We start from the raw sequence: 16,489 nt of genomic DNA on the forward strand, positions 1-16,489 counted from the left end.
TTAATAGTTATATATAGAGAGTTTACAAAATAATCAGATTCAATATTTAGGCACTGGTAATTTTTTTTTTAATTGAAACCAGCAAACAGTCCATCCAAACAATATGAGCTATTGTCTGTCTGGCTTCCGTACAACTTTATCATTAGCCTCTTTCCTCTAAATAATTCACTAACACATTATTAATGAGTCCTGCTTCTTCACCAAATACCTCTCTTCTCTATACCACAGAACTCAGAAAGAATAAAAGAATTTCCGTTTAGGTAGTATTCTTGCTCAATTACATCTCTGGAAAGGAATGTGGTAAGGCAAGAAAGGGTGTCTTATTTACATTGAATCATAAACAACTCTTTACTCATAGCACTGTAATCATGCTCATGCAGAGAACTCTTCTGTCTGAAATCTATTCCACATCTGATATCTGATGCCATCCCATCTAGTGATAAAGGCCACAGCAACAAATCCCGTGTTACTGGATTTAAATAGTCAGTCCTGAGAGGACTCTGGCCGAATACTTTTACCTGCTGCCACTCATGACAGATCAAGTTTATCAACAGCCATCAGCCAAGCACATCCAAGTTGGATCCGGGCCAGAACAAGCAGCTTTGTTGCAATCTGAGCAGTGAGGTGGACGACCGGTGCACCATTCGGATGAAAACATGCGGGGACTGCTGGGTAGCAGCTGGAGCAAGTTTGGACACGCTGGTCGGGGGACATACGAGTGGTTAACTAGCGAGTCAAGCTTACCTCTTCTGGAAGCCCAGCTCGAGGTCTGTACTATGGTTTATGTCTTTTCTTCTTCAAAGAATCTTTGTCAATTTTAAAACCAACAGTGCCTGTACTTTTTAGGCTATTAAAACTTAGTGCAACATTTTATATTATGGATGTGAGAAAAATATGAATTCACTGATTGGCACAGTCTAAGGAAGTAACTTGCAAGTTGTAGTCTTTGATACGGATAAATTCTTTGGTAAGGACAAATTCAAGTAAAACTTGCCAAAAATAACTTCTAAGAAAACTATATCAAATATATCAAAGAATACCTGAAACTAGGAGCCAATACATTTTTACATGGTCTTTGCTTAGTAAGCAGTGACTACATATGCAAAAGGAAGACTCCCTTATTTCTCGAGCTGTTAAATGAACATTACTTCTAAGAGTTAGCAGAAGCCAAGTATCTCACCTCAAGAAGGGAAGCACAGAGTAAAGGAGATGTGAAATGTGGCAGCTGCTTTTGGTAAATCACTAAAGAGGCTCAATCTAGGCAGCATTAGAGAAATAGATCTATAGTAGGTCTAAAGACCTCAATGTTTAGGATCAGATGAAAAATGAATGATACTACTGTCCATGAAGAAAGAGGAAAATCTATTTTCTTGTTTTTGGAAAATCCTTTGGTAAGATTGGTATTTAAGTTCTCCAAAACCACTACTTAAAGGGAAAATGTATGTATATACACATATATACACACACACATATATATATATTATTTACATATATGTGCATATATACTGTGTCCTTCAGCAATTATTCCTTTTAATTGGATATTTCTTTAAGAGATTCCCTGAATAACAATATCCTGGATACAGTATACACAGAAGTATTAATAATTATAAAATTCTTGGAGGGAAGTAAACAAATTAGAACAATTTGGTCAAAAAAGTAAAGGCCCCCTTATTTGCATTAAAAAAAAATCCAAAACAATTTAAATCAATGTACCATGAATCATTAAATAAATCAAGGTAATCATTATCATTGTGTCCTATAGCTGTGTATCTCTCAACTGGAAAACAAGAATTTATCTCAAGAAATTGTCCAAATCCTCTGTATTAGCTCAATCTTTTAGTGCTCCTTGGTATTTGGACAGATTTAACACAACTAAAGGAAGTAGCAGTTATAGCAAAGAGGGGCTATGGCATTTCTCCTTTTGCAAATTTTTGTACTATTGATTATGCCATAAGTAGCATTAATTGTAAACAATAGGGTCTATTGCATAATATATTTTAAATAGAACAGTATCTTTATATTCTATGCATATTGAATTTGCAGGGTTTAGTATTTAAAATTTGATGTCCACAACTGATCAGAAACAACTATTATAGTATTAATAGAGAATAAAGAAGTCTGCAAAATAATCTGTGTTCAAAGTTGAAGAGTGATTAAGTATTAATAGTTTTAACATCAATTAGATTTCTTCACAATTGAAATAAATCTATGAGTTCATCTACTCATAGTAATCAAAGTCCCTTATTACATCACAATGTATTTTAAGTTAATAGTGCTGATAAATTACATTGGCTACAAGAAAATGGAAAGATTTTGATGCTAAAATATATTGATGTTAAAATATTTTTCTGAAAATCTGTACTTATTAAAATATAAACTTACTAATGCTGGATTTTTGTTCACTGTATTTTTAAGCCTTAGCAATACAACTCTAGACTTCTGGTTATCTTTGTTTTATTTTTTAATAAATTTGACCATTTGGTTCCCCAAGATACAAATGTATAAATATGTCCCTATTATTCAACAAGGGCGGTATACACATTGGCTCATGAAGTTCTCATGTTAATCCTCCAAAAATTATATTATTTCCATTTCATAAAAAAGAAAGCCCAGGTCCAGAGGGGGCAAGTGAATGGCCTCTGATCACTTAGATATAGAGGGTCATGCTGGGAATCCAAAGCCTGAGTTCTCAAACCCCAAAGACACTGCTCTGCTTCCCCAAAAACCCCACAATCTGAGGGGCCTCCCTAGTGGCACAAGGGGTTAAGCACCAAACTATGAAGCAATCCGCAGGCTCTGCAGCATGAGTTCCATCCCCAGCCCTCCAGGGAGCAGCCCACAGGGCGAGGCAGACCTCTCCTGTCTTTCCTGCCCGCTGCTCCCCTCAGCAGTGTGTTTCAGTCAGTCTGCCTGTTCAGCTCCCCACTCTGTCTCTGGTGTATCCTCTCACCCTCCTCCCCTGCATCTCTGGCCTGTACCCCAGCTCTTATATGCATAAATAAATCATTTTTGAAAAACCCACAATTTTTATGCATTGTAAGCTAAATATCTTACCTCGTATTTTACCTAGGACAAGATATCTGTTAGTATAAATTTGAATCTAATTTTGAATGAAACACTAAATTCTTTAGATAATAAAAAGACTATAAAAAAGTCATTTTTCAACAAAAAAACTATGAAACAGAGACACTTTTGGGGTGGGTGGGGGGCAGGAGGGGAGGGATTGGGATCAGAAAGGGGGGGTTGCAATTGTATGGGGAATATAAAAATAAAATTTATTATTTAAAAAAAAAGTCATTTTTAAGAGGTCATTATGAGCAAATGTTTGTCTTTTCCACCCAAATCAAGGTAAGAACCCTGTTCTCATTTAATTGTTATGCTTTATTTGATTAAATAACTTAGTATTTTGTTTTAAACACAATTATAAGACAATTTTTTCTTTTATATAGTAGATACTAACACACTTGCTATATGCTTTATATGTTTAATACATATTTTTTGGTAGATTTAAAGCATTATCTCTGCAATTTGGAATAGAATTTATTTTCCTATATTGCTTATTACCTTGCTGTTGAAGTAGACTATGCATATTATATTATTTACTCCATTAGGAATTATCTTTGTGAGATACTACCATAAAACTGACACCATCTAGTTAGCCTTACAATCAAAATTTTCCACATTTATCCTACAAGTGTTGCAAAAAAAGTTGAAGGAATTTTAAAATCTCAATTATAAGCATCAGCTATTGACTCAGATGTGAAATATTTATATTGATATGACCACATAAACAATGTCAATTTTTGCTCCAAAATTAAGTTCCATATAATCTCTTTGTAGCAATGTAATATCATTGGCCTAATTTTATTTATTTATTAAGATTTTTTATTTATGCATATAAGAATTGGGGTATAGGCCAGAAGTGCAGGGGATGAGAGGGATAAGTGGTGAGTAGGGAGCAGAACAGGCAGATTGACTGAAGTACACTACTGAGGGGAGCAGCACGTGATACAGAAGAGGTCTGCTGCACCTTGTGGGTAGTTCCCTGGCCAGGAATCGAACTTGTGCTGCAGTGGCTGCTGATAGCTTCATAGTGCTGAGACTTAACCCCTTGCGTCACCAGGGAGGCCCATGGCCTAATTTTATTATTTTTTTTTTAAAAAAACCTTAAACCATTGACTTTTATTTATTTATTTTTAAAGATTGATTGATTGATTGATTTATACATACAAGCACTGGGTACAGTCAGAATCATGGGAGGGTGAGAGAAAGCCAGAGGAGGGAGCAGAACAGGCAGACTGACGAAGTACATTGCTAAGGGGAGCAGCAGGCACAGCAGGAGAGCTCTGTGCACCATGTGGGACCCTTGCCAGCGGCCGGGGATCGAACTGGCACTGCAGAGGCTGCGGGCAGCTTCGCAGCCCAGCTCTCAACCGCTGCGCCACCGGGGAGGCCATGGCCTAATTTTAAATAAAATAAGTACATAAAGAGCAAGAGTTCTGATTCAGAGTGGCAGATACACCAGCTGAAATTCATTCCATATTTATTTCAGTGCAAACACTATAAAGTATCACCAGTCTGTTTAGACATTCTAAATCATACCTTACCGTGTCAATTCACTATTTCATGTAGACTCAGCTCATTGGCACAAATAAGTGGCAATAGTGATCTTTAGAGTAAATAATGACACAAATAATAAAAGATGAAAAAAAGAGCCTAGTCTTGCCAATCTTCTTTGGCCCATTTCCTAACTTTTTCATCCCCTAACTCCAGGGTGCTCAGAAAATAAGTTCCACCCAAGAAGATGTGGAGCCTTTCCTGTGCATCCTTCTTCCAGCCACCATTCTGCTCTTCCTGGCCTTTCTGTTGCTTTTCCTGTACCACCGCTGCAAGGCCCCAAGGCCCCAGGCTCAGGTTTTCAGCATTGACCTTCCAGAGCACTCAGTGGCAGGGGAGGTGACTGACTTCCTGCCAGGCTTGCCTTGGAGCAGCGAGCAGAACTTTCCCTACTCTCCTCTGCCCCGGGAGGCAGCTCTCCCCTCCACATGCTTACCGCCCTCCTATGAAGAGGCCACCAGGAGTCTCCAGGGAGGAGAGGCCCCGCATGAAAGCCTGCAGTGTGAAGAGGGTTCACGAGCACTGGATGAGCAAATATAAACTGCTGTTGGAAACCATTTAAAACACAGCTCTGGATCCTAAATCCAGCCCGCCTGAGAAAGGAGACGGATCTCTACACCTAAGAAGCTGCTGTTGACAGGATGAATGGGCCCCCGTTAGGCTGGGAGAAGTTTGACAAATGTCAGTCTAGTTAAGTTATTTTCAAGTTTGCGAGGGAAAATTTTCCTCACATTGTTCTAAAGATGACTGGACTTTGTAAAGCAAACAACATGCCTGAGAAAAATAGGAAAGGTTTGCATGAGTTGAGAAAAATCAGAATTACTAATTTTTTGTGAGTTTAAGAATTGGCTCTGAAGGGAAAGAAAAATGACAAACGCTAGACAGACCAAAGGCAACTGCTTTTGCACAAAAGAAAATGTCCGACACAAGTTTTTCAGGGCCACATGATTTCATTTCTGTGTGAGGGCTTCAGATGCATAGAGAGTTCTAGAAGGGCAGCTCCCCTGCTGCCTATGACTGTGCAGGTGTTTCTATTTACAAACCTTTCCCTTTGCAAAGCAGGAGCAGCAGGAACTGCCCACCTGTGGCTATGCAAGTACTTTTCTTTGTCCTTTTCTTAATAAACATATCCTTTTAAAAGGTTAAAAAAAGTTCTAGAGGGAGGAAATGATAATTCTAAACACTTGAGTAGTCAATTATTGTGTTGTATATTATGGTAAAATATGCTTTAATATTAAGAATGAAAGAACAGGCATTTGCAAACATTTTAGTGAAAAAAAATAAAGCTTTCCAAATTATCTCCTACTTATTGTTGCTCTTGCTTATTTGTCTTCTGATTTGCTTCCTAGGATCTGGTTTACTTGCATGGGTATGTCCCACATCAAAACATCAGGGGTCTCAACAGCACTGTGTGGCAGGACAAAGAATTGCTGATATGGTAGGTGACATGGCATCTGAATGTGCGGCTCTCACCAAACAGCAGTAACAGAATAGAAATCAGTCTAACACTGGAAAGTAAAGGTCAAAGTGTTGGATCAAATAGTAAAGAGAAACATAATTAGCTCTAACAGACCTTGGATAGAGGTTAAGTAACTAGTCCAATGTTAAATTGTTCATAAGAGGCCCAGCCAGGAAAAGAAGGCTGGTTTCTCCTAAGTTAGAAAGTCCCTTTCTTTGCACCCAATGTTCTCCCAACAAATCTAATGAATGGAGATGTGACATTTCCATCCATGCTTCTGATTGGGGGTCAGGGCTCTATAGATAAGAACAGCTAAGTTTGGAATAGATACATATCGCCCCTGTGATTTTCAAATGGAGAGGTAGAGATGGGTCTTGTATCACTTGGGAGGCATTTCAGCCCAGCCATGCAGGTGGGGCGGGAGCAGTCCAGAGACATGTAGAGTTGTTAAACTCTTATTTAATATGGTAATATTTTGTAGAATGATTTTTTATTGCTTTTCACAATGCAAAATGCAAGATGAGTCAACTCTGATGGTTCCAAATGAAAAAATTGGCTTTCTAAAAACCTTTATTGACATAAACATTTTTGTGCTAAACATGCAATGTGGCATACAATTTTTAAAAAAATAAGAGGCCAAAATAGGATTCATTATTTTTTTAAATGTAATCTAATAGAAATAACAGTATCTTTGAGCACTGAAGCAAATATAACCTATTGGAATGAAAATCAATAAGCTTCTTTCAGTAAATTGTACTGACTAATTCCCTAATGGTATTTCAGTAAATAAGCAAATGGACATGAGAAGCTCAGCAAACAACCTTCTTCAGATTTTTTTTTAACCATAAGAATCTAGTTCCTTGTGAAACTGCTGATTCTCCCCTTGTCACCAATCCTCTGCCTCCTTCCTGCTTCCCTCCTGACAGAACCCTGGTTTCGCTCTGGGATCCTAAGCCCACCTGTGTTCTCTCCCAGAGCCAGGAGTGCCACATCACAGCTAGTCTAGTGATCTCAATTCCTTCACTAGGGATTTGGTCTGTAGAACCTGAGGGAGATACACAGGGGAGGAGAATCTTGTTCTCGAAAAGGGTATCTCATATTAAAAGTACATGGAAGGAAATGCTCTGCCTCCTTGTTGGATGTTAAGTGTGTGCATATGATGCCTGGGTCTGCTTCTGCCATCCTGTAGCCATGCAGCACAACAGCAGCCATGACTAGTTTTGAGGAGAGAATGAAGATGGGAAACACCTGGGTTGATGAATTAACTCTGCAACTATCTTTTAATGAGAATATCTTTCCTACAGATTTAAGCCAGGCTTGAACAAAAGCTTCCCATCCCAGCTGCCATCATTTCTAACTCTATTAAGGGAATGCATTGCCATGTTTAAGTATTCTGATATTTAAAATAAGTACTCATTTAAAATGTTATCCAAGATCTGGGGAAGAAAATGTTTTTTTCTTATGAAACCAAACTGAAGCCATAAAACAAACAATTCACCAGAGCCTGCTTGCCACGCAACAGCCCACCAGCCATATCTCACTTGTACCTGTAATGGTACATCCTGAGAAACAAGAGTGGTTTTTCACATTTTTAAATAGTTGACAAAAACAAAGCAAAAGTATTTTGTGACACATAGGCTAGAACACAGCCAGGCCCACTTGTCTAAGGCTGCTACATCAAAGTCGAGTAATTGCAATAGAGACTGTGTATAATGTTTAAAGCCTAAAAAATATTGACTATTCCATTAAAGAAAGTTTGTTGACCCTTGCTATAGTCCAGTGGACTTTAATGCTGGCTGCATCTTAGAGTTACTTCAGGAACTTTTATAAATATTTGATGCTAGGACCCACCAAAATAATTAAACGGGAATAAGCAGTGATGTTAACAGGCAGGCAAAGCTGAAAACTGTTACTCGAGGTAATGTGAGTGAGCCACAAAATAAAACTGAGCTTCCATGTGGTTAGATGTAGCAGGTTTAGAGAAATCCAGATCTGTAAGTCTAGCTATGAGTCATTATTTACAACCCAACATTCTCATTCCTGAAGTCCCTGGCTTTAATATGCAGTCGCATCCAATTCAATTCACAAAGCAGAAATTTGCATGCCGAATATTAGGAGCAGACCATTTAAACCCAGACCTACGCAGACACAACTCGCAAACAAAAGCCCATGGTGTTGGTTTCTAGCACTCCCAGAAAAACAATTGAAAATCCACAAGCCAAACATAAATTGTTAACCACTCAGAAATACTCTGGAAGAAATGACTGCAGCCAGCAAAGATGAAGCTTGGAAGGAGTAAAACAGAATGTGGATATTTTCACGAAATTCTATACCAGACCCCACAAAAATTAGGGTATCGTTTTATAGAGAAAAAGCAGTGCAGTTATGGCATGGAAAGAGCTTGGAGCCATCAGTCCATCTCAACAAGAAAAACTGAACAAACTGGAAAATTAACAACTCTTAGAACCACCACCAAACTGAAGTCACAAAGGAACCGCTACCGCCAAAATTATACAGACTGATAAATAGATACAGAAAATCACAACTTACTGGGGCAGAAAGTTGAGCAGAAATCTCCGCAGGAACCAGCGTCTGGGAACCTGAGCTATAGTTTTTGGAGCCGCAGAGCAGACAAATCTGAAACTACTACGGGGCAGGAGGAGGAGGAGGGAAAGGAGCCATTTTTAAATCAGCCAGAACAGTCTGCTCCTAAGAAGGCCTACCCACAGGTGAAACTATTTTACCAGACCCTAATCTCACCTAACTGACCCAGGACAAGGGAAATTCGCCATCCCAGCTGGTCCTTGCTGTCTTATTCCACAAGGGACAGCACTTGGTGGGGGGGGTGGCGATGAGAGGGGATACAGAGAAGCACTTGTGAAGGGCACAGCCCCCCTGAAAGACCCAGACCTAATTACAGGACTAGACTGCATTCCCTCCTTCCATATCTGGTCACCTCATAATTAAAGCCTATTTACTACAGTTCCTTTATCCACTACATCGGGTCTACCTTTCAAAAAATATTGCAATGTATGTTAAATGACTCTGTGAATGACGTTGTCAAGACAAGAAAAGCTACAGAGGGCCTCCCTGGTGGCACAAGGGGTTAAGTCTCATCACTATGAAGCTATCTGCAGCATGAGTTTGATCCCTGGCCAGGGAGCCAACCCACATGGCTCAGCAGATCTCACCTATCTTACCTGGTGTTCCCCTCAGCAGTGTATTTCAGTAAACCTGACTGTTCTGCTCCCTACTCTATGGTGAATCCTCTCACCGCATGCACCTCTGGCCTAGACCCCAGCTCTTTGTATACATAAATAAATAAATCTTTAAAAAAAAAGAAAAGCCACAGACTGGGAAAAAATATTTGCAAAAAATCATTTCAAAAAAGGAGCATTATCCAAAATACACAAATACTTTAAATGTAAAATTTTAAAAAAGGACAACTCAAAAAAATGGGCAGAAGGACCAAACAGATACCTCATCAAATATACATAGATGTCAAATAAGCTTTTGAAAAGATGCTCAACATCACTAGGAAATTGTAACTTAAAACAACGCAGTACTACTACATCTATTAGAATGGAAAAATCCAGAACACTGACACCAAATACTGATGAGGTTGTGGAGCAACATTTGTTGGTAGGAAAACAAAGTGACACTGCCACTTGGAAATGTTTAAGTTTCTTATACAACTAAGCATACTCTTATCATATGATCCAGCATTTGCACACCCTCACATTTAATCAAATTAGTTGAAAACTTGTGTGCACAAGAACAGTAATTCAAAGGGATATATCAGAAAGGATATATTTATTGGGCCCCCCCTGGTGGCGCAGGCCATTGAGCACCATGCTGTGAAGCTGTCTGCAGCCTCTGCAGCACTGGTTCAATCCCGGCCAGCGGGCGAGTGTCCCACATGGCACAGCAGACCTCTCCTGTTGCACCTGCTGCTCCCCACAGCAGTGTATTTTATCAGTCTGCCTGTTCTGTTCCCCGCTCTGTCTCTGGTGAATCCTCTCACCCTCCTGTGCATCCGGCCTGTACCCCGGTTCTTCTATAAATAAATAAATAAATCTTTAAAAAAAAAAGAAAGAAAGAAAGGATATGTTTGTTGCATCATCGTCTACATTAGCCAAGCTATGGAAACAACCTAAATGCCCATCAACAAAGCAGTGGGTTAAGAAATGTGGTATAAAGAGACAATGGAGTAATAGATATTTAAAAGTAAATGAACTAGTGCCTTTTGCAACATGATGGCACTGGAAAGGATAACACAAAGTGAAATGAGTCAGAAGGAAAAAGACAAATAGGGGATAGTTTCACTTACATGTGGTGTATAGAGAAACAAAACAAAGGGCCAGGCAAAGCCAGACTAATAACAAACCCTTGACATTTGACTGCAAAACTGAAGCAAACAGGAAGAGAAGGGGAGGGGTGAGAGCAGGGGATAGAAGAGGCCCAGTGGAGCCTGGGAGGAGGATTATTGGGGCATTAGAAGTCAGCATGGTGAGAAAGCACACACTTACAGGGGCTTGAACCTACAACTCCCAAAGCAAAAAAAATCATGTAAACCAACTTAACCAATAAAATTAATAAATTATTTTAAATATTTTAAATAAAATGTGTGTGCACAGAAAAACCTAAATATTCACACCCCTAGCAGATCTATACGTAATTGGCAAAACTTGTAAGCAACTAAGGTGTCCTCTAGTAAATGAATGACCCTCTTGTACACCCAGACAATGGAATATTATTTAGCACAGTACTGACTGGAGTCGGTCATTAATAATTAATAACGCATAATGAATATTAAATGCATAATATTAAGTTAACAAGAAGCAATTTTGAAAGGTTCCACACTATATGATTCCAATTATATAACACTCTAGGAAAGGTAAAACTATGAAGACAGTTAAAAGATTGGGGGAATGCTGGGGCAGGGCCCAAAGAATTTTTAGGACAGTGAAACCATTCTTACCGTATGACACTCTAATGGTAGACACATGTCATTATACATTTGTCAAAACCCATAAAGTGTACAAGACCAAGAGTGAACCTATTGTAAACTGTGACTTTGAGTGATGATGCTGATTTGATGTGGGTTCACTGCAACAAATGTACCTCTCCAGGGCTGCTGGTAATGGGGGGTAGGGGGAAACTGTATTTTCTGTTCAATTTGCCTTGAACCTAAAATAGCTCTTAAAAATAGTCTATTTTTTAAAAAAGGGAAAGAAATGAATAGGTTTTATAAGAACTTATTTTCTAAACATTTTTATAGCAAGAAGTGACTTATTCATGAGCTATATGTGTATATATACATGTTATATATTCATTTATATAACAGATTGTTTTAAAAAGTAATATTACTTTAAATATATCTTTTAATATTGTATGTATCAAGAACTGGATTTCATCTTGTTTACTCAAGATAATCTACATACGGTTGGTATTTTGAACACCTGATATCAGAATCAGGTGTAAGCATCAATAATCTGAGGCACACCGTGTTCTCAGGCAGTGCAGGAAGCCACCATACGAGGAGCTGGAACATATCCTTCCCTTCTCCAAATGCCAAACTTTTCAGACAATACACATAGTTGGATGTTTTGAGGGGCCAATACTAGCATTTGTTTTCTGCATCTGAATTCTGAACAAAGTGAGAAAAAAAATAAACATTCTGATTTAAATCCTTGAATAGCCTTCATTCAAATTTTTCATAATTTCCTCCATTATCACATTAATTGGACCTGGCCCAGAAGGTTGTTAGCAGCACCCAATATTAAAACATAGGTCTTCCCTAAGGACACAGCAAAAGTCCTCTCTGTATTTATCATTCCACATGTTCTCATTCTCTCACAGGGAAACTAGAACATCTAAATTGCTTGGGATGGGCCCAGAGTTCACCTATCAGCCACACCATGCATGATGCCCAGAGGTCATATTAATTTTAGGAGCCCAGGAAAATGTTTTAATTTCTTTTAAAATCAGAAGGAAAAAAATTATAGCGGTCAAAGATTATGTAAGTTATTAAATACATTTCTTCCAAGCTAAGGATTTTGTTTCTTTGAAGAGCTTTTGGGACATATAAGCTATATAGTTGTGCATTTGGTTGTCTACTTTTACTTCAAAGCATGAACCTTTTCCAATCAGTATGGATAGTCCTCTTTCTTTTTATAAACACTTGTGCCATAGTCTTAGAAGTTCTGTCTAGGCTAATACTGATTAGAGTTGATGCTTTAATTTTTAAAGACATTCTCAGTTTTAGACCTTAGCTTCTTTATCCCTAACCCAGAATTCAATAAATGTCTGTCTATCTGGCATGCCCCATGAGAAACGTGGTACACAGGTGCTCCAAAGAACACCCACTATCTGTGTTTCTGATAAATTCTGACCACTATTCATTCAACATTTATCAAGCAATTATGTACCAGGCACTGAACAAAGTGCTTAGCATAAAAGGAGTTTCCTGGGTTGTTCTGTACCAAAATAAGGGATGACTATTATAATTCTCCCCGAAACTAAAAGAGAAACCTGACAAAAGATTATATTTCCTATTAGAATACCAAGTTATTAACCATTTTATAGTTCCTTTATTTAAGATAGTGGTAACTATAAAAAGACCAATATCCAATCCCATTGTATGTTAAGAATGACCCCAGCATCAACAATGACATTGACAGTAAAATAAGTGAAGACTAGGACCAAATTTTATTCATTACTAAAATCTACTAGTATATACTACTTTACCATACATAGAAGATACGCTTCCAGTTATTATTCCTGGAAAATAAATTATCCCAAACTTAGTGACATTTAAAAAATTACTTTGTTATGTTCACAGATTCTGTGGGTACTGTGGAGCTATCTTGGGTCTGCTCCATGACCACTTGGTCCTCAACTTGGAGGTATTAAGGATGTCAGAAGGAGACTCAGTGGCTGAGGCTGAAGTCACCCAAACACCCGGTCACTCACATGTGTGGTGGTTGATACCTGTTTTCAGGTTGATAGCTAGAAAGGTAGGAGTCAGCTAGGAACGTCACTTATCTCTTCCAGGATCTTCTTGGAGTTCCCTTAAGCACATTTGTTGAATTCTAAGTGCTCCAAAGAGAACTAGGTAGAAGTCTTTAATGATTTGGCCCCTGAAGTCACACAGTGTTACCTCTGCTACAGTTACACACACCTGATCAGTTTCAAGAAAAGGAATCTTAGACTTCCACCACCCAGTGGGAGATGTGTCACCATTATATTATAAAAAACATGTTAAGTGGAAGATAATGCTGCACCAATCATTAGGAAATAAAATCTGCCACAAGCATGAAGTAAACAACAAATGACTAAACAATATCAGCAATGGATGTCAGTGCTTCTTTCAAATATTTGAGTTCTCTTGAGAATACATGATTGCACTTTTGCACCCACTTGAGGTTAGTCTAGCCCTGTGAGGATCAACTGTAAATACTTTGGTCAATGAAATGTGGATGGAAATGACTTTGCAGCTTAATTTCAGGAAGTATTTACAGTTGATCCTCATGATTCAGGAATTGTGTATTTGCAAATTCACTTACTTGGAAAATATATTTGTAACTCCAAATCAATACTGCACTTTCTCTATGACTGATAGTCATGCACATGTGCAGAACAGCAAAACATTTTAGACAGGGACACGCATGTTCCCACCTGAGAGATGTAACAGGATAAAGTGCTGCCTTTTAGTCTCAACTTTCCTATTGTAAATGTGATCTTTTCACAGTCTGGTTAATGCCACGTTGTTTGCATTTTTGTGCTTTCTGTTGATGATTCATTGTTTAAAATGGCCCCCTAGCATAGTGCTGAAGTGCTTCCTAGTGTGTCTAAATGTAAGAAGGTAATTAGGCTTTTTGTGAAGAAAATATGTGTATTAGATAAACTCATTTAGGCATGAGTTATGGTGCTGCTGGTTCAATGTTAATGAATCAACAACAGATATTAAATAAGTTATCTTTGTACAATAACACACATTAAACATGTTATATATTAATTGATGAAAATGTGACCAGAGGCTCATAGGAATTTACTTCTGTATTGCCTCTAGAAGCAATGGTTCGGTATTCACTAACTCAATGTTCAAGGTAACTTTATAGAACAGAACTACCTGGAATCCCCTGCTGTGGAGAACATAGAAGCACTTGCTGATATAAAGGTACCAGCCTGTACCATCACATGGGCTAGAAAGCTTAAATAATCTTCATAGTATCACATAAACATTGATTAAATGTGAACTAATAGAAAAATTTTACCATACTTCATCAACAAGAAAACTGGATTATTTGGACATATGGGTATTAAACTTGAAGTCTTTAAATTTCAATTAATTTTATTAAATTTGTTCTAACTGAAATCCTATTATTTTGAAATATAATTATCTTTCCTTCTATTATTTAACATGACTAATTATCACCATGTAAATATAGATAATTCAGCTCAGTCACCTGCTGTTATCTTCATTAAATTCTCTATATTTTTTAAAGATTTATTTTTTATTTATACAATAACTGGGGTACAGGTCAGAGGCATGGGAGAGTGAGAGAATTCACCAGAGACAGAGCAGGGAGGAGAACAGGCAGATAACGAAAAACACTGCTGAGGGGAGTAGCGGGTGCGACAGGAGAGATCTTCCACGCCACATGGCCAGTCGGGAATGGAACACGCGCTACAGAGGCTGCAGACAGCTTCACAGCACTATGCTCAACCCACTGCGTCACCGGGGAGGCCCCCTAAATTGTATATTACACACTCTATAAAATGAATGTCTCCAAATTTAGCATCACTTTCTACAAATAAAAACTTCCCCTCCAAGGCATTACAACTGTAAAGATAGCTGCAAATGTAAAGAACAACAATATAAATTACTTCCTTGTTTTTTTTAAAACCTTCAATACAGTAAAATTATATTCTCAACTTTGCAAATTCATGCAAACAACATATCACACCTGTTACATAAGTTAAAATAGACAGGCTATTTTTAAAATAAACCAAAAAGTCTTTTTAACCTTCACTAAATAATTCAGACCTAGCTCTGCATAACAATAGATTTGATATAATTTGATGTAAGCACTAGAAAGTGTCATGTTCCTGCCACTGCATGCTTATTTGGAAGGGAAGGGCAGGGAAAGAAGGGACATCAATTGCTTTAAAAGCACTAGGTCCATAAAATGGAAAATTATTCAGCAATAAAAAGTGATGAGGCACCAATATATGCTACAAGATGGACGACTCTTGAAAACATTCCACTAAGTCAAAGAGGCCTGTCACAAAAGATCACGATTCCATTTATATGGGATGTCCAGAATAGGCAAGCCGCAGAGATAGAAAGCAGATTAGCTATTGCTAACTAACTGGGAGGTAGGCGAAGATTGGAGGTACCCTCCCAGTTAGGTACCTCCCCTAACTGGGAGGTAGGCGAAGTTAGGTAGAAACACGAACTGTTCAGTTCTGTGGTGTTTCTTTTTGGAGTGATGAAATGTTCTGGAATTAAATAGTGGCGCTGATTATACAACATAGCATATATACTAAAAACAACTAGCATATACTTTAAAATGTGAATTTTATGTTATGTGAATTGTATCTCTAAAAACAAATTTAGAGCAGTAGGCTTACCCAATAGGATGGTCATAATCAAAAAGTCAGATAGATGAAAACAAGGGGTGGCGAGGATGTGGAGAAATAGTGTTCATAATCTGATGAGAAAAATGTCAAAATGGTGAAGTCACCGTCAAAAAGTGCCTGGCAGCTTCTCACAAAGTTGAACACAGAGTCACCACTTGACCCAGCAATTCCACTCCTAGGTACTTACCCAGGACAAGAAAATGAAGGTTTGCATGAACATTAGATGAAGGTTTACAGGAGCATTAACGACAACAGTCAAAAGTCTGAAAAAACACAAATGCCCATCAGCAGATGAATGGGCAGTTTCTCCAGTGAAATATTTTTAAGCCATAGAAAGGAATGAAGACGGAGAGATGCCACAACACAGAGAAACTTGAAGACATTTTGTTAAGTGAAAGAAACTAATTATAAAGGAGCACACATTACATGCTATATATAGCCTACAGTTTTGTGTCCCCCCCCAAATTCACATGTTGAAAACCTAATAACCAATATGATGGTATTAGGAAGTAGGGCTTTTGGGAAGTGATCAGGTTATGAGAGTAGAGTTCTGAATGGGATTAGCGCCCTTACAAAAGAGATCAGAGAAAAGTCCCTGGGAATTGGGTCCTCATCTGACTTAGCGGACACCCTGCTCTCAGTCTTCCAGAACTGTGAGAAATAAATTTTTATTCATAAAGCTGCCTAGTTTGTGAAATTTTGTTATGGCACCTCCACGATAAGAAGACACTGTCTGATTCTGTTAGGGGGAAAAGGATGTCCCAA

The 16,489-nt window shown here is 38.2% G+C and overlaps 1 protein-coding gene across 1 annotated transcript; it reads left to right on the forward strand.

Moving 5' to 3' along the window:
- The first annotated feature begins 656 nt into the window (after nucleotides 1-656).
- SMIM28 (small integral membrane protein 28) lies at nucleotides 657-5,157 on the forward strand. The gene is made up of 2 exons (XM_037518785.1): nucleotides 657-767; nucleotides 4,774-5,157. The coding sequence occupies exons 1-2, from the start codon at nucleotides 657-659 to the stop codon at nucleotides 5,155-5,157; spliced, it is 495 nt and encodes a 164-aa protein (XP_037374682.1).
- Nucleotides 5,158-16,489: the final 11,332 nt, after the last annotated feature.

This window comes from Talpa occidentalis, unplaced genomic scaffold, assembly GCF_014898055.3.
Source record: "Talpa occidentalis isolate TD23 unplaced genomic scaffold, MPIMG_talOcc4v2.1 talOcc4.2, whole genome shotgun sequence".
Lineage (NCBI taxonomy): Eukaryota > Metazoa > Chordata > Mammalia > Eulipotyphla > Talpidae > Talpa > Talpa occidentalis.

Bases quoted from the DNA above. Each gene is read 5' to 3' on its own strand.
- SMIM28 (XM_037518785.1), top strand. From the start codon at position 657: ATGCGGGGACTGCTGGGTAGCAGCTGGAGCAAGTTTGGACACGCTGGT. The intron at 768-4,773 runs GTCTGTACTATG...CCCTAACTCCAG, and splicing joins TTCTGGAAGCCCAGCTCGAG to GGTGCTCAGAAAATAAGTTC.